We start from the raw sequence: 19,447 nt of genomic DNA, 5'->3' as shown, positions 1-19,447 counted from the left end.
GTGTGTGTTTGGTTGTGCGTAATTTGGATACATGTGTGTGCGTGTGCATGTAAGTGTGTGTACCAGTAACGGATCATTATGTTTGTGTCAGACTATTGGATGAAGTAACTTTTCCGTATCATCATAATTTAATTTTTGCAACCAATGTGCCAACCTCTTCTTACATTCGAAATTATTTAACCCAAAAATGTGAAGCTGTCGATGGAGTTTATTGTAAAGAAAATATCCAAGGAAGCAGAACAATCTGTGGCTTAAAGCAGTCCTCAGTCGGTCACAAGAGGCCACTATGCAATTTCGCCTATCAGAGCCACTGTCATAAGGTGTAAGGGTGTGTTGTCTCAACACCGTCCAGAGGACAAAATGGAAACACACACACACACACACAGCGCGCGCACATAGAAGAATTATCTCGAAGGTTTTTCTGTTACCGTAACTTATTTATTTTTTATTTTTTTATATGAATATTCTAATTTCTGTCATCTTTTTCTTTTTTCTCTCATAGATATAATTTGTGGTTGGTATATGTATACTTAGTAACATATGTTTCATTTGCAAGTAACATATGTTTCATTTGCCTGGTGACTTGTAGTACAGGTGTTAAATCTATATCAAGCACCAGCTCTTACAAAATACTGTTCTAAAATTACTAAGACTGTTTATGTACTTCTTATTTGTTGTTGTATTTTGTGGAGAAATAAAAAGTATTATTATTATTATTATTATCATTAAATTCAAATAATCATTTATTCCATAGGTAAAATTTTACACTTGAAAACGTCATTTTTTAAGCTACTGCTCGTTTACTACGCTGACCTCACTGATAAAGAACAAGCAAGAAACTCTAGGGATTGCTCTTTTCAAATAAACTTAAATGCTACAGAATACATTTTGAATCATATTTGTGTGGAATCTAGGCTCACGTTGTCTTTCCATTCTATATCTAACACGAAGTTTTGTAATATGACTTTTCACTTAAAACAGTTAATGGTAGTTTTAAACTTAGAAAATGGTAACCTTAATATAATCTTATTGTAAAAACGTATACAGTTCCCATAAAAGAATCGTTTACCTTAGTTAAACGAAAACGTGGTACCTTGAGTTTGGACTTAGTTCTAAGGTTAATATTATAGATATCTTCTTTCTCAACGAAAATATGTACATTTTTATATGTACTGAGATGCCACAGTTATGATACCAGTCTCATGAAACTTTTCTCTAAGAGAAATCCAAGGGTACACAGAACGAATCGCTCGTTTTTGCAACACAAATATGGTTTGTATATCTGCCGCTTTACCCCACATGAGAATCCCGTAGGACATTATATTATGGAAGTAACTAAAGTAAACTAGTCTATCAGTAGCAACATCGATAAGTTCACTTATCCCACGGACTGCGTATGCAGCAAAGCTTAATCTGCTGGCCAAGGAAGATATATGTGGAAACCATTGGAGTTTACTATAGGTCACTCCCAAAAAGACAGCTTTATTAACAAGGTCTAACTTTTCTCCATTTATTTCTATGATTGGACTAGTCGATTTTACATTAGGTAATTTAAATTTAACTCACTTTGTCTTCTTGGCATTGAGCAATAAATTGTTAATATTAAACCAATAAACTATCTTTGAAAGGGTATCATTCATAGTAGTCATCATATAATTAATATATTATCATAGTTAACGTCATATCTGTCTGTTTTCAGCAAACAATACTATTTCGCAAAGGTCCTTAACAAAGAATGGTAGATCATTAATATAAATGAGAAATAAGAAAGGTCGTTTTTACTGGAGAACTCAAAGAAGTCACTCCATTTATGTCTACTTTCTGAATTCTACCGTTAAGATATGACAAGTTCCAATGCCTTGACACTTACTCCGTAATATTCCAGCTTCCTAATAAGAGTTATACGATCCACGCAATCAAATGCCTTTAGAGGTCTCAGAAAACCCCAACAGCATTCTGGGATCTTTCCCAAGCATCAAAGATGTGTTTTAGTAGTGCTACCCCCGCATCGCTAGTCGATCTACCACTAGTAAACCCATATTGTTCACTATGAAAAATATAATTCGTACCGAAATACGACAGTAGTTGAGTCAATATAACCTTTTCGAATATTTTACTTAAACCTGGTAAGTCGTAGACAACGCATTTTGCGTCATCGAGTGACACAAACCGGACTTTTTAAATTAAGCAAGTCAAAAAACGCTAGGTACTCACAACTCAAAAGATTACGCTCATCAGGCCTCTCCCTTAGATCTGCATAAATAATTTTATTTCCGAGTGTAATTTTTCGACCTTAACTCAGATTACAAAACGTGTTCCAGTGTCTGTACATACAGTACGATCAGAGTCAAGGTTATGTACGTAATTTATAAATGATAATTTTATTTAATTCTGTTTTTTATCTCAGGTTATCACAATTGATATATATATATATAACTACTTTGCATTATGTTTATTAAAATTTTATTTTACGGTACCTAACGGATACAATGGAATCATTAATTTCATATTATCAATGCCATAATATAACACTATAAAATACCATATCAAGGTAATTTACAATTTATAATAAAACACCACTCACATAGAGATGAAAAGGTAGACAGTTATTATACATATAAATTCGAAGGCTTTTTACAATTAACTGTCTCCGTAGCCGAACGGCTACCATGCTGATCTGCCACGCAGAGGTCCCAGGTTCGATTCCCGAGTTTGGGTGTAATTTGTGATTGTCTATGTGTGTGTCCATGTCATCCGAGACAAAGGGTTTCCCTAGTGTGGGGTTATGAGTGTGTGCGAAAAAAAATACGTAGCCAAGGCGTAGATCAAATAATTTAGGAATACAACACATGAGTAAACGCGATACATTTTGCCTAAGTTTACAAATAATATAATGTACTTATGGAAATAAACTGTTAACACTATCATTATTGGACTCTATTCAGTAGAACAATGCCTCTTCCAAGTTACGCCACAGCAGCGAGCGTTCAGTCTGAGCCTTCCTCATCCAACACCAACAGACATTTTTCAAGTATTCGGCCGGTCTGATTGGGCTGTCTGACATTTTAAAGTCATTAGAAAAATTACTTTTAAACCTTTGTATTACAGTATTGGTACTCGTGGCAGCAGCCATAGGCCAGCAAGATACAGTCCAACAAGACAACCTCCTTACGGAAGCAAGCAACCAATTCACGGCAAAAATGTTCTCTGTAAGTCATAAATTATTTCCATATATAGTATTCATTTCATGAATATTTTTACCATAGTTACTTAACAGACACATCACTCTCATACAAAATCGAAAATACCTACGCTATAATAGCCTACTAAATCTGACTAATGACACCAGGCGCTCACTACAAGGAAAAAGGAACATAAGCACACGCTCAGAGAGGTGAAAATAACGTTGTCCGCCGTGCGAAGCCGAATGCTCATAAATGAAAGATTTGTACGTTGGTCCAGATGAACAGGGTATTCGCTCAAAAACACAGATTTTTCGGGACTGCAACTGCAAACTTTCTTCTAGCATTATTTCAGCCGCTATTGTTATCTGGTTCTCCTCTCCTATATGTATTTGAAGCACATTTAACAGTATTTTCGAATATTGTGTTGTGTATGTTGTTCTTCTTCTTATTGTACTTATTCTATTCAGTTCCGTAGTTTTGACAAAATCCTAAAGTTGTTCAGAGAGTTCTATAATATTATCTTTATGAATATAAAATATTTGTGATTTAGAGTTTTAACTGACTAATTCATGCTTAATACTTTTAAATAAAAGAAGGAATAATATTCAATTCGATAGAACATTGAGGAACATAATAGTATATCAAAAATTACTCTGTAAGTAAGTACTATAGATTACCATAACAATTAAATGAAAAAATACCCCAAAAAGGTATTACCTTGAAATAATCGTCTTCGTTTTAGAAATAAATATTTTTAACTTTATGTTTATTATGTCTATATATGTTTTGAGGACTGCATTTTAAAGTAAAAAGTCGAAATTTTTTAGTTGATACCCTATTCATCCATGGCAACGGTATGAACGCTTGCACCGACGTTGGCGCAAAAATATATTCCTTCTGAATTCAATTCACACCAAGCATAAGCTCTCTCCCCGTCACCCACCAATCAATCTCCGTATCTTAGTAGTATTTGTAGCATATGGGGATTAACTCACTACTTGGGACCAAGGCCACGTCTCGAATCAAACGGAAAATTAAATTTAAACGCCAAAACAATTTATTACGACGTGATGGAAATAAAACCTTAAAAACTTTAAAACAGACGGCTTGTCGCTCTGCTAACACATTATTGATACCTGCCTACAATCTATAAACTTCTTACAATTATTAGATTACAATGTATAATAACTAAATAGTAATCACCAAACCACTAATACATAGGGCGCACTATAAGCTTCCGGAACTGGCCACTTACATAAACAATATTTAAAAAGTAATTACAACGTTTGAAAATGGAACTCTTTGGCTCTAAAATACAGTTTGTTTCATCTAACTGTCACTTGTTTTTACATTGTGGCGTCATTCCAGAAATTGGTTGTCTACATCACCATGGTTTTAACTCTTGAAAGTTCGCGTAGTATGATTTTCTACGACTTTAAGTGTAATTTAACAGCTCAGCAGAGCTTCGCTTGGCTTCAAACTGTTTTTGGTGATGTAGCACCACGCAACGCGACTATTTATAGCTGGTTTTGCAGAATTCAAACGCGGTCGTGTGAATCTCAGTGATCAATTTCGTAATGGTCGCCCGTCCACTGCTGTGAACAACAAAAACATCGATGCTGTGCGCCGCATGATCAAAACAGACAGGTATGTGATGTACCTGGAGATTCGGGCATCTTTAGGCATAGGCATGAGTCAAACACAATCAATACTACACAAACATTCGGGTGTGAAAAAGCTGTGCTCTCACCCAAATCCCACACAATGTGATTGAGGCTCAAAAAACGGATCGCGTCACTTGGTGCAATGCCATGCTTACCAGATTCAACGAAGGGGCGTCAAATTTGGTGTGAGATATAGTAACAGATGACGAAACATGGATTTATAGTTACGATTCCAAAACAAAGCAGCAATCGAGCGTATGGGTCTTTTGGGATGAGCCGCAACCAACCATGGTGGCGCGCGAGCAAAGTGCCTTTAAGCGGATGATTGCTTTCTTTTTTTATTAAAACTGGACACGTCGCTACTGTTGCTTTGGAGATTATTGTATCGTGAATAGTGATTGGTACACGACCATTTGTTTGCCGGAAGTTATTGACAAACTCCGTAAAAATAACCGTAAACGCCGTATCATCTTGCACCACGATAATGCCAGTTCTCACACGGCCAGACAGGCAAGTAAATTTTTGAAGGTAAACAATGTTGACCTTATGAGCCATTCCGCGTACAGTCCCGACCTGGCACCTTGTGACTTTTATTTATTTCCAAAAATTAAGAACCAGTTATGCAGTCAACGGTTTTCATTACCTGAAGAGGCTGTCGAAGAGTATGAAAAATATGTTTCAGAGATTGTCACCGAGGAGTGGCATAAATCTTTCAAAATTGGCTCATTCGTATGAAAAAGTGCATTAACGCTAACGGGGAATGTTTTGAGAAACAATAAGTTAATTTCTGACCATTTATAGTATTTTTTTCTTATTCATTCCGGAAACTTATAGTGCGGCCCAAGTATGTTACAATTTTTAGAATTACAAAGGTAATTTATAAAATACGGGAATTATACCACTAGTTGTTATGAAGTCGCAGACCCCTTACAACACACTTATAACACACCCATTTGTTATACTTATAAAAAGGTACAATTTGAAGTTCTATAGTAAATGGAACCTTAACAGAAGTGTGATGGCAATATCACAAACGATTATATATTTTTTTAAATTTCTTTTGGTAATGGTACAAACAGTGATTAGATACAGCATGAATAAATACAGAAAAAAATTGAACTATGCTATAAACAACAATTACCGAATATTACCCTTAAATATTAATAACAGGCTAAAAGGGATTAAATATATAAAGTAAACAAAAAAGTAAATAAACTCACTTTTTAACCAAAAACGAATGATTAAACCATACATGTGGTTAAACTAATTTCTACACAAAAGTAAAGAAAAAAAAACAATGCTATTTGACCGGGATGTGAACTTGCTACCACAGGATTTATCAATAAATACGGTGAAAAAGATAAAAATTAGTAACATTTCATAAGTACAAAACCACCGCAATAGGAAGCTTGCAACCACAGTTGCAACATACTAACTGAATAGGTACCATGAATTAGTTACTTAGAATAAATACGACTTATATGAATTACTTGTAGATAAAAAAGCGTATTTCCTGAACTTAAGTGTATAATAAGATTGTTCTTGAGTTTATTAGAATTAGACACTTACGTACCACTCAGAACAAACAGAGTAAAATCTTTCCCTTTGAGGAGATTGGCTGAATGCTCTCATAGGGTTTGGCGCTTTACCTTATTCAAATGTCGTTTGTATCTTTAGTCAGCCTGAGTCCATAAACTTAAATTTAACAAGAAAAAAGTTGACTTCGAAAATATGAACCATGCAGTAATGCTGCATACTATTATATAATGTTACAAAGGAAATATAATTTCTCACCTATCGAAATAAGAATCTGTTTTCAAGAAGGATAGAAAATTATTAAAATAGCTAAGAAGACTTCTCCAAAATGGTTTGTTCAATTGGATACGACGGAGCTTAGGTTATTAAATTTTGGAACTTAAAACTCTTGAGAAGCAGTAGAGCTCTTTGTGAAAGAGTTCATCCAAGGAAGTACTTATTTTTGCCGCCAAGCAGTAATGTGAGCAGTACTTCGTAAGGGTGCTGGTGAAATTACAGGCACATGTGACTTGTGTCTCTGTTTTGTCATTTTGTGTCTGAGAGTGACGTTGCAGCTGCAGTGCCCCTCAGATTTTCGTGATTTAAAGCTCTGAGTGGCACTGCAACTGCTATGGACAGGCGTGTCGCTTACCAACAGACGCACTACTTATTCATCCCGTCACTTGGTATAATAATAAAATAAAAAGAAAACGTTTCAAGTGTTAGTGTATATCCGAAAAACACATTATCCATATAGTGTACAGAATTATATCACGAAATCAATTTTATTGACCTTTTCAAATTGTTGTAGGTACCGTATCGTTTAAAATTTCTAAAATTTCGTTACAAAAACACGAAACACTCGCGTGACGACATAAAGGATTTTTTTTACAGGAAGTGGTAATGAGCAACCCGAATAAAAGTGTGGTATTGTCTGCGTTCTCTGTGTTCACTCCTCTGGCCCAACTTAGTTTGGCATCGGAAGGCGCAACCCATGATGAGCTTCTCACGGCCATTGGTCTCCGTAACGATATTGATGTAAGTAAATTCTGACATGTGTGTGGTGTATTCGGATGAAAGACGATCTCGACCATTGAACACATTTTATTACCAGTGACTTAAACAAATTAAATTTGCATAAACCGATACATCTCAAACTAAGTTTCGTTGACATGTTTTTTTCCTTATTAGACAAAAGCTGCGTTTCCTCGGCTGAACGACAAGTTGCAATCAGTAAGAGGTATAGAGCTCAAAACAGCTAGCAAAATATATGTTGCTGAGCATTTTGAGTTGAATCCAGAATTTTCTGACGTCATCAAAGATGTCTTCAAGTCTGAGGTGAAGAACGTAGATTTTACGAAGAACACAGAAACCGCAAAAGAAATCAATAGTTGGGTAAACAGTTCCTATCCTAAATAATAGATAATAGATGCTTGTTGTTGAACAATTGGTATATTAAAATCATTTCATTCTTCACTTCATAGGTCGAAGATCAAACCAACAAACGTATCAAAGATTTAGTATCGGCAGATAGCTTAGATTCCGACACTCGCAGTGTACTGGTCAACGCTATTTATTTCAAAGTAAGTGAATTGAAAATGTCAAAAGTTCAAAAACATATTATAAACTTTTACAATTCATAATGTGATTGATATTAAAAAACAAATTGTAAACCTACTTATAACTACTATGCACAATATTTTTATTTTTTATTTTTTTTATTCTCAACAAATTTTCAAAAATATAGGGTCTTTGGAACAGACCTTTCAACAATGAAAACACCGAGGAGGAAGACTTCCACGTTTCTAAAGACAAAACAATCAAAGTTCCAATGATGCACATACGAAGCTTCTTCAGCTATTATGATAGCGTCGAGTTGAATGCTCAGGTAAAATAATTAAATAAATTTCATCTGTGAATGTAGGAAGTATTAATATAATTATTATTTACACAGATACATGCAAACCCTTCATCAGGATATAATAAATAAAATCTCCTCAGCTCTAGATCCTGTTTTAATTAAAAAAAATACAACCATAAACATGTTTCTAGGTGCTGGAGCTCCCTTATTCAGGACTTCAAGCCTCTTTCATCGTGATTCTACCCAAAGAAGTTGACGGTCTTGATGCTCTCGTAGAAAAACTTAAAGATCCTTCCGCCTTGACATCAGCTACTTCAAAGATGTCCACTTTTACCGTTAATGTAGCATTGCCTAAATTCAAGATTGAAACCGAAATTAATCTTAAGGATGTTCTTAAAAAAGTAAGCATTGCACATATTGTAATTGTAGTAGCGTAGAGCTCCTTGTGAAAGAACTTGTCCATTCGATTGCCTTTCAGTTTTGAAGGATAAATTTGCTGGTGAAATTACAGGCACATGGGACTTTTCAACTTATGTATCAGAGTGACGGGCGCAGTGGAAGTACCCCTCAGATCTTTGCGTTTTAAAGCTTTGAACGGCATTGCAACTTTATGGACAGGCATGTCGCTTACCACCAGGCGCACGACTTATTTGTCCCGTCATTTGGTATCATAAAAAAACTGTCGTAGTTAGCCACTTTACCTTCCTGTGCACCCGAATCTAAGTTGGATTTAAATTAACTAGAATAAGCTAACCTCTCCGGATATAACATCAGCACGGTTAATGCTAGGAATATTGTAGGCTCTATCTAGATGTTGTGTAATGGTCAAGTAATAAAACACCATATAATGAATTCACAATATATGCTATAATAATAATTTATGCGCGTTAAAACTTGAACACTAACTTGAGCGATATACGGGCGGAGTCCGGGCCTGCGAAATGAAGAAAACGGAATTTTAAACAAGAAATCCGCGGAAAATAGGTTCCCGATTCTATGAACGCCTATCTACAAACCTGAAAAGTGTTACAAATTGGTATGTCGTAGAACACTTTTTAAAATAAAATGCACGCTTTTACTACTTTTAAACTACTTTTTATTGCTCTCACATGTAACCACGTAATACAAGTAGCCATCTTCTATAAGTGTAAATTTAACATTTATCAAAAACTGGATTCATCACACAAACGACGAAACGTATTTTGCCTACAAAAACTCGTTTAATTGGATAATGAATTAATTCTACAGTGTAGAGAAATTTCTTTCCAAGAAATTGTAATTTTATTTTTATTTGAGTTTATGTATATTCTTTAGTTATACTACTCTATTTTATAATCATTTAGTTTATATCGGTAACGATCATATTATCATTTGATATTATATTTTAAATAGTAATATTGATAATATGAAATAAATTATTTTATTGTATTTGGCCGGTGACAACCATTATAGTCGCTATGAATGCAACATCAGCATCGTCGTCACGAGCAATGTTGGAATGCCAATCACAGTTTTAAATTGCAAAGATCTGCTCTAATCTGCACAGCCACTGCATTCGTTACCCTGAGACATAACTTAACAAGTCCCATGTGCCAGTGATTTCACTAGCACCCTTACCCTTCAAAATCAGGCACGCACTAATGCTCGCATTACTTCGCTTGGAATGCAGTACTAGTTACTTTTCAACCGACTTCAAAAAAAAGGAAGAGGTTCTGAATTTTTTTTTGTATATATCGTCGCATAAATGCTAAACCGCCGCATCACAAAAAAATTTAAAAATGTTTTTATTGCAAAAATGTGTTTGAAAACGGTCAAACTTTAATACTACACGAAGTCACGCAAACGCAAATGCCCGTTTGGCATTCCGCACTTTCGTGGCTAACTTTTGAGCTAAATAGTCCTTTTGTGAGTTGTGTCTATGTTTACAAATTTATAGAACCTTATGATACGCATATTTTGAGTATAAATACATGGGTATTTAAAAATAAAACAATTTTAACATTTTAAAAAATGTGGTCGAAAACTTTGATCGCCTCTCCTGTAAAAAAGTGAACTTTTGACTTGCGGCCGTTAAGCATTTAAGCGACGATATTCACGCGTTGTATATGTTGTGCATATGCGTTGTGTATGTATGTTATTTGTGAATCGATTTTGGTGATTCTTTTTTTGTTGGAAAAAGGATACAATACTAGTCCCATTTAAATTTGAAGAAAATATTCCACCTTTCAAGGGTGGCAAACTAGGGGATTAATAACTTTTGAGGTCGGTTTTAGTACTCTGCACTGAGATTATAAAAATAAAGCTTAGTTTGACAAAATATCCCATCTACTTTATATCTATATATTTAAAGTTCTTTCCTCCGTGTCGCATAGCCGTGGGGTACCCTGTTTATAGAAGCATACATTACCGAATAAAGACATTATTTATAAAAAATGTAAATTTACATTGACATTAATTTATCGACATAAAAACGACGTCATAGGTATCTATGACGTCGTTTACCGTTTATTGTGTATCACAATAAACAGTAAACCATCAAATTTCTCCAAAATCACATAATTTTTTCGTATTAAATATACTATATATAATATATACACTATATATATATCATATAATGTTTTAAATATTCTCAGCTCGATGTGAAACGGATTTTTGAACCTCAACAAGCCCAATTGAGTCGTTTGTTAAAGAGCGGAGAAAGGCTGTACGTGAGTAAAGCCGTCCAAAAAGCATTTATTGAAGTCAATGAACAAGGTGCTGAAGCAGCTACTGGAAATGGTAAGCATTTTGGCGGACCTCTGTTAAACGGGATCACGGGGATATACTCTATGTCTACCACCTGAAACGCCATTTATTTGTTTATTTAGTAATATACATTGTGAGTTTACAGTGTCACCCAAAACACTTCCAATGCTCATAAGACAGAAAAAAAATAAAACAATAAAAATATAATAATCAGTAATGTTAAGTACACTCTATGATCATGTCAAGTAGTTATTCAGAAAAATGTCAAAATTATTTATTAGTTTCGGTAACTTATCGGTGAACATATCGTCCAAGAGAGTATTGAGCAAGACAAGCTCTAGGCTTGGAGGAATTGCAGGCGTCTGGTGTCGCAAACTGTTGAAGGCGGCATGGAACGCCTAATCACGTATAATTTTGAGGCGCTAACAAACGAATAGATTGAAGTGCTACTGGGCTATTTATATCACTTCTAAAAATCCTTCTGTAATGTATTAATAGATTTCGTTTTCGCCTAAACTCAAATCTCTCACACCCTACAATACCTAAATCGTATTAAGAATAGATACATTTGAGAGAGGCCCTACGTTACCTTAAGTCTGTATGATATTTTTAGAATCGTAATTCTATATATCTGTTCCAAGAAATCGAAACCAACATTAAAGCACTCGAAATAGGAATCTGAAGTACTACACAACTTCCCATTTAGGCATAGTTGTGCAGAAACGGCACTATACATATGTTTAATATTATTAGAACATACTATTTATACCACTGGAATTTAATAAGTATGGGTGTACGTGTACCACGCACCAACTCTGCTCCGCGCATTTATAACCGCTTAAATGGAGACGTTCCGCGCATCACTACAAGAAAACCGAGTGCTCCGTTAGGTTAGCGCATCGATTCTGCTAAAACGTCTTGCTTCCTTCGCGTCAACAAAAGCGTGCAACGTTGTGTGAGAACGTATCCACTAGTGGAGCAGTCGCAAATGCGCGGAACACAGTTGGTTCGCAAACCTAATGGATACCCACGATTACATAGAATATTTTCTTATGTTACATTGCATATTTTCTCGTTAAGTGATATAAAATGACAAATTATTTTTTTCGTTTAATGTATAAGGCTAACTAAACCTACGCTTTTTCTAATAGTACCTAAGCGCGTTGCTTCGAATACAACATTATTATTTCATAATTCACTTCACGCTTAAAAGTATTTTTTAAACATACCAAGTATGTAAGAGTATAAATGACAATTATATAAATTATACGTAGTTTTTAGTGGACGATCAGAGTGTTATATTTCGCAAATCTCTTTTTATATTAGTCGTCAAAGTACACTATGAATAGAATTTTATAACATTAACTCTACCTTACCCAAAGTTCTTGAAACATGAATTTGGACTGCTTCTTAGTACAAATTTTTTATTCATTCAAAAATGTTGGTGGTAGAAGATTGATTATGTATTTATTGAATTTATAGGCAAACAGAATTGATTGACATAATTACTTACAGTCAGGTTTTAGACTGGTGACTGTTGGAATGTATACATAATTATTGTATATATCTTTCAAACGCTTGTTTTAATTTTTAGGAGTAAAGTTTAAATTTCTATATTATTATTTTGTTAAGTTGTTCACATATATCGAGTTCTTAGGTTTTCGCGATTGTTACACATAGAAAATGAAACTATTTTTCCGGATTTAAATCGCGTATATTTGTTTTTTCAAACAAACCGAACGTTTCGGGCCCTTTACAGGTCCCATGGTCACGGTTGACTGAGGTGGTACAGTCTTCAACCAGTTATGTCTAATATTGACGCAAACCACCCTATTTTTTCACTATAGTTACAATAGTTATTAATTAAATACCTTATTTTTAATTTTACAAAGAAAACATTCCAATTTACGCTATATTAAGTTTTACAAATTATTTTATCGAATAAATTTTTATTAAGTTCAATTAATTATTAATAGAAATTAGAATAAGCTAAAACATATTAATTAGTACTGCAGTCTTATGTCTGTTTGGGATTTTTCATTAGAGGAAATACTGGATCCCAAACTGGTGGTACTGAGAAACCATCTTCCCTGTTGAAATTAGGATGTTTTTTAATTTCAAAGGCCTCTCCAGCATCCTGGGTAGATAACGGACTTCTTTTGCAAGGACCCGGGGTTTGTCAAACTTCATTGAATGTGTAGGTTTATCCATGACATGCTCGCAGACCGCAGACTTGTTTACACGACGGTGTCGTAATATAATAAAATAATTTGTAAAATTTAATATAGCGTAAATTGGAATGTTTTCTTTGTAAAATTAAAAATAAGGTATTTAATTTATGACTATTGTAACTATAGAGAAAAAATAGGGTGGTTTGCATCAATATTAGACATAACTGGTTGAAGACTGTACCACCTCAGTCAACCGTGACCATGGGACCTGTAAAGGGCCCGAAACGTCGGTTGGTTTGAAATACAAATATACGCGATTTAAATCCGGGAAAATAGTTTCATTTTCTTTGTTAACATATTTCACAAATATTTCTTGATGATCCGATCATATACGTGTTGCAGTAATTATACTCGTAAATTAACAATAAAATTTGCATGTTTTTGCAATAATATTGTAAGGTACTGTTCAGTGTTAGAATAATGCTCATTGACATTGAAATCGATAATATTAAAAATATTTATGTCTTTTTGTGGCCTTAAAAGTATATTCTACCTCAAATTACTTTGGTTGATTCGTCATAACAGTGAAAGTGTTGAACCAATCACTTTTGAAAAAATATATAGTAAAATTCAGAATATACACTGATAATAATACAGTGTGAAAACACGATTCATAAAAATTTTCCCTACAAAAATGAAAACAAACTTATCTCGAACGTTTACAAGAAAACCGTTGTATCTAATAAGTACTTGACTTATACCAATTTTTTTTTATATAACTGATCTAAATAGAACACGTATACTATACATTATACATTTTTCAAATGGCTTTAATTTCGTTCGTAAAAAAATAAATTCTAATATATAATAAAATAAATTCTAATTTATAATAAATAATAAAGCCGCTCGACCCAAGCACAATGAACTCTATTTGTACGGAAAAAATTATATTTGAGCTGAGGTAGTATACCATGTACATAAAATAATCTCAGTACAGAAATTATCCAGTAATACAACAAACACGGCATTTTTCAAAATAGCGAAATTCGATCATAGTGACGTAAGTTGCGCGACACAAACAGTTATCAATAGATAACTTTAATAAAACATAATAATTTTGGTGATTAATTTACTCGCCACTAGTTTGCTCTCAGACATTTTCAAACAATATTTCTTTTTAAATTACAGAAATATGCATATTTCTGTAATACCTACTTCGACCAACAATTCCAAGCAGATCATCCCTTCGTATATATTCTAAAGATTGAAAACGATATAATATTTAATGGAGTTTTTCGTATTTAGGTACTTCAAACAAATAAGTACTATAAAACATAGTTTTCCAAAGTGTGTGAGGCTGAAGAGTCCTAGGGAAGTAGAGTCATAGGGGTCTCGGGGGCAATTGTGGGTCGCTGATGCTTCCAACGGGTGCTACCGAATTTGAAGAAAAAAAACCTGAATTATCTATATAAACGACACTACATATACATATATTTTTTCCTTATAATTTCCTTTTTGTATTAAGTTAATATAAAACTATGTGTTTTCAATTATTTTTTGTGGCGGTGGTTAATTTTTCTTAGTGAGCCAAAAAGTTTGGGAACATTTACACTAAAATAAAGCATGTGTAATGCATTGCTGATAAAAAATTAATGATATTTCTGTTCTATGCAGAAGACTGTGAAATTAACCACGCCCAAAATAATTAATAATTAAAATTCACATTCCCCGTTCGTTAACCATATTTCATCAATACATTTTCGTTCATCATTAGATTTTTCTTAGCTGGAAGCATCAATTTATCATAATTATGTATTTTATGCATAATGCATAGTAATTATGTTAAACCCTACCCCGAGAGATAATAGTGGAATGTTGTATGTGTAAATGTAGATGGCGTCTATTTTCTTTATAGCGTGGCATCTTATCGTAAAAAACTATTTCAAAATTAACTGTTCCTTACCTAACCTCCTGAAAATGTTCTTAATTCGACTTGTTCCATATTTTTTGTGTGTATGTTACGCGAGCACTGTTACGATTGTGATTTCGATGATTCTTTTTTTTTTTTGTTGGAAAGGGGGTACCTCGGTAGTGATCCCATTGAAATTTAAAGAAAATATTCCACCTCTACGGGTGGCAAATTAGGGGATGAATACGGTTTATTCGATTTCACCCACTTTCCGTTAACCGATTTTAATAAAACTTGGCCTACAGCTATATAGGTATAATTCCACAAACTTTTGAGGGCGGTTTTTTATAAAATTCATTCCTAAGCATATAATTGCAGCATTTCACTTCGCATATTATTATCCCTCATCTGTACGTTGGGGTCGCCCCGAATTCTAGGCGATCATCCGTTCATCTTTTTCTTGAAGGGAAGACAATATATTCTCTTTAATTGAGTTTTTAACTCTTAGGTACTAATAGCTAAAAGCATTTTCTTATTAGGATTGGGGTTGTTTTCTTATTTTGCACGTGGTGAGATGTGCCGGAATGATTATGACTTTGTGCTGATCAAAAACGCTTTTATAGTACTCGTAGTTGCAAAGTTTTTTGCACAATTCTGCAATATTTTCATGATAATTTAATAGTATTGCGATCGGGCAGATTTTAGGACTTTTGGTTAGTACCAACTATATAATAATAATAAGTACTATATAATAGCGGTGTAGTCACCGCTATTCAATAAAATCAATAAATATTAGTCGAATAAATAAAGCAAAAATCTACTTATGCATCTACAAAATAACGTTATTATTCTTTGTCTCGATAAATAAATCACAGTTCTCAAGCCCGCCTTTTGTGGTTTGCATTTGGGAGACAGGTTGAACGTGGTGAAGTCATTTGGGATACATTACTATATTAAGAGTATTATTTAATTTTAAAGAAATACTATCAAAAATTCTTCGTTTCGTTCCATATACATTTTATTACTCTTGTCCTGTCGCAAGTATTGTTCTTTTCTTCTTTCCGCCCAATTGCTGTTCATTATCAGCATTCCAAGCAGATCTTGAAAGTTTAACAATATTTCAGTTAGATGAATTTTTAGCTGACCATCTGTTTGTCTCTTTCCTGAAGGAGGGAGGAAATATACTCCTTGATGGCGTATATCATTCTTAGATAATTGCATCAAACTGGAATAATAATATTTACGTTGTAACTACGTTTCACATTTTCATTTCAACATATTTTGTCATCGCTTTTAAATCCATATAAGCAGATTTTTCAATTTCCATTTTATAATTCGTCCAAGTTGATATGTAGTATGACCTCTAGGGGTCTCCAACAAGAAAGTTAAATCCTTCCTAGTACTCGAGCTCATTGTACATATTTACCAATTCAACACAATTGTTATTTTCAGCATTCAGACCAGTAGCTCTCAGCATGCCCCCGCCAGCCAAATTTACAGCGAACCATCCGTTTGTCTTCGTCCTAAAGGCAGGAGATAACACACTGTTTAATGGCGTATATCATTCTTAGGTACTTTTATCAGACTTTTTAAATTACGCATGTCATTCTGGTATTTAAAGACTTTAACTTCAAACCTATGATTCGCTTACACATTCATATCAATAACAAATTATATAATAAACAATTGTACCCTTGCCTTGCCTTACCGTGTCTTTGCCTTGTATTTTAAATATACATATTTGGATAAGATTGGTACGTAAATTTCTAATTAGAAAAACAACATAATGTAGGTTATTCTGTTATTATTATTACAGAAATCCGCGGTAATTTTTACAGTTTTGTGCGTCTCTTGTCCTTTCTAGAGTAGTACGTTGATAACCTTGCACCAGTCTCTTTGTATTTCGTCGCTATTCCAAAAAGTTTTAAAAGGCGGCACAGCTGATCAGGTACTACACCCTGTCATGGTCTCAACATTTCAACGAAAATTCAATCAAATGCCACTGCGTTACCCGATTTTATACTTTCCAGCCCTTCAATAATGTTTGTCATGCTCGTACTTTCATCTTGACTTCTGTCCATAGCTATCTAAGCCTGCACTTGTACTGTCAAGTTTCAAGAGAGAGAGAAGTGCCTCTTTCTTAAGACTTTTGCCTAGTCTTTTCTTTGATTAAACTTTCAAAGTATTCACTTAATCTCTTGAATCACACTTCTCCTTTCACCATACATTTCTTTTACAAGTTCCGAGATTCTAACTGTGATTCTAGCTACTCTCATTGGCCTCTAAAACAATTTAATGTTGCTTCGCAACTCATCAAATAACCTTCTGTCAAACATGTTTTTCTTTCAAAGTCTTCCTTTCTTCTACATATATCGCTACATTTTTTATTTTTTTATACTCTTTCTTTGCTTTGTTTATATCCTCTTTTGTTGTCTTTTGTATTTTTTTAATTAGTGTCACAATGACCAATCTAATCAAATTTTCTTTATATCAGACATTACCATATACCATCTCTGCCTGCAATACCAATGGAGACCTGGAAAACGCATGTTCTATACGGAGTATACATATGTATAAATGAATTATAACGGACCCTTAGTATTATCAAATACCTTTGTTATTTTTTGTTATTCCTACTCATAAACATCTTTTGTAAGCTGTGTAAGTTTTTAACGCAATCATTATTAATTTTGACGCATTTTTTTTTTCAGGACTAAAACAAATCTTTTTGTTTGTAATTGTGTTACTAAAACACATCCGGTTTGAAAAAATTAAATGCCGAATTTTATTTTCATCATCAATAAAAGTTTTGAATTATTCTAATACTAATTTGTTTTCTTTATGTCTGGGGGTTCTATAACAAAGAATTTTAGAAAAAAAAATTCTTATCAACTGATACTCGAAGTTCACACAAATAACCATTTACCATGTGTTTATAGTATTTCATTCAATACTGTAACTTTCTTCAATACTTCTATTCGATATCATATAATCATTATTAGCAATCCTCTGATGTAGAGAACCATGGTTTAGATTATTTGCTTCTCTACAAATAATTCACTTGATTACAATCAGAGATTACTGCCTTCTTCTCTTCTCTTCTCTTCACAATCTTCACAATGCTTAGTTAATGTTATTCTTAATATAACTTAATTTAAGGGTCGTATTCCAGAACTCTACTCAATGCTCAAGTCCGGACTTGAGCAGACTTGAGTATGATTTCAAGCACTGGAAATACGACCCTAATGGCAAGGACTTGAGTATGATTTTCAGTGCTCACTGCAATACTCAAGTCCTGACTTGAGTATTGAGTAGAGTTCTAGAATACGACCCTATCTACATCTACTATCTATTAGGGAACACTTCTACACATGTGAAGATTTTCAAACGGTACGTTGATGATACTTTCACAATATTACCTAAAGATAGCATACCTTCTTTCTTGGACCATCTTAATTCTTATAGTACTAAGATCCAATTTACTATGAAACAAGAGAATGGTGGTACTTTAGCTTTCTTAGATGTTTTAATTAAAAGAAATCTTAATAACACCTTAGGCCATACTGTATTTCGAAAGAAAACCCATACAGATAGGTATCTCAATGGTAATTCCCATCACCATCCTAGCCAGTTAGCTACCGTGGGCAAATCTTTGTTTCAGAGAGCACATGGTGTCTGAGACAGTAATCATCTGGCAGGGGAACTTCAGCATATAAAGCAAGTCCTACATGCGAATAAGTTGAAGATTCCACGACAATGCCGCAGGCCCCGTGTGAAACCACCAACAGTCGAGCTGGCAAAATGAATATTAAATTGGTCTTGATATTTACTCATGTTTTAATAGTAAAAACTAGAGATGTACCGAATATTCGGTTACACCCCAATCACACGTACCTAGGGTTTTCAATAACCGCTAATATTGGGATCCGGATATTTCGTATATCAAATTTGGCGAGACAGTAAAACGAAGTATGGAGACTATGGAGTTTCACTCGGCCGAGTCACTGGGACCTACATTTATTTACTGTCTCGCCACTCTACTCGGTACGAGTGATCAAGGCATTACTATCCGGTATCCAGCCTATCCGGCCCTTAACCGGACATAAAAAAATTAAATAAAGATTAAAAAGATAGTTCCTCACCTCTGAACTCTTCGTTTTTGTTGGTTTGTATACACCATGCAGGAACTTGGCCATTTGTTCGTAAAATGGCCAATTAGGTTTAAACATGTCATCCGTACCACTCCCGCTTGTTGAACTTGACTTCACTTTCGTATTTAATTTTCTGTAAGTGGCCATTAAATCCTTCTTTTTCTTTAATTCTTCCGCTGATATACTTTCCCCGATCCCCTCACAGAACTTAGTTTTTATTTTTGTCCAAGCATCGTGCACATTGTT

The 19,447-nt window shown here is 34.1% G+C and overlaps 1 protein-coding gene across 2 annotated transcripts in view; it reads left to right on the top strand.

The window, feature by feature from the left end:
* The window catches only part of LOC113236453 (antichymotrypsin-2-like), a 23,635-nt gene extending 5,814 nt beyond the window's left edge, over positions 1–17,821 (top strand). Inside the window, exons 2-10 of one of the 2 annotated variants that reach the window (XM_026472525.1) lie at positions 3,109–3,209; positions 7,259–7,402; positions 7,556–7,759; positions 7,849–7,947; positions 8,112–8,252; positions 8,417–8,626; positions 10,859–11,003; positions 16,503–16,621; positions 17,762–17,821. In XM_026472525.1, the coding sequence (XP_026328310.1) occupies positions 3,109–3,209; positions 7,259–7,402; positions 7,556–7,759; positions 7,849–7,947; positions 8,112–8,252; positions 8,417–8,626; positions 10,859–11,003; positions 16,503–16,621 (1,163 nt within the window). In that variant the 3' untranslated portion in view covers positions 17,762–17,821. Of the gene's footprint in view, positions 1–3,108; positions 3,210–7,258; positions 7,403–7,555; positions 7,760–7,848; positions 7,948–8,111; positions 8,253–8,416; positions 8,627–10,858; positions 11,004–16,502; positions 16,622–17,544; positions 17,590–17,761 lie in introns of those variants that run through there. The other variant, XM_026472526.1, reaches the window with a different exon arrangement.
* Positions 17,822–19,447: the final 1,626 nt, after the last annotated feature.

The sequence above is a fragment of the Hyposmocoma kahamanoa genome, unplaced genomic scaffold (assembly GCF_003589595.1).
Source record: "Hyposmocoma kahamanoa isolate Upper Pololo Valley unplaced genomic scaffold, ASM358959v1 92, whole genome shotgun sequence".
Lineage (NCBI taxonomy): Eukaryota > Metazoa > Arthropoda > Insecta > Lepidoptera > Cosmopterigidae > Hyposmocoma > Hyposmocoma kahamanoa.
Note: the sequence above shows the minus strand (reverse complement) of the source record. Positions and strands in the feature narration are given on the sequence as shown.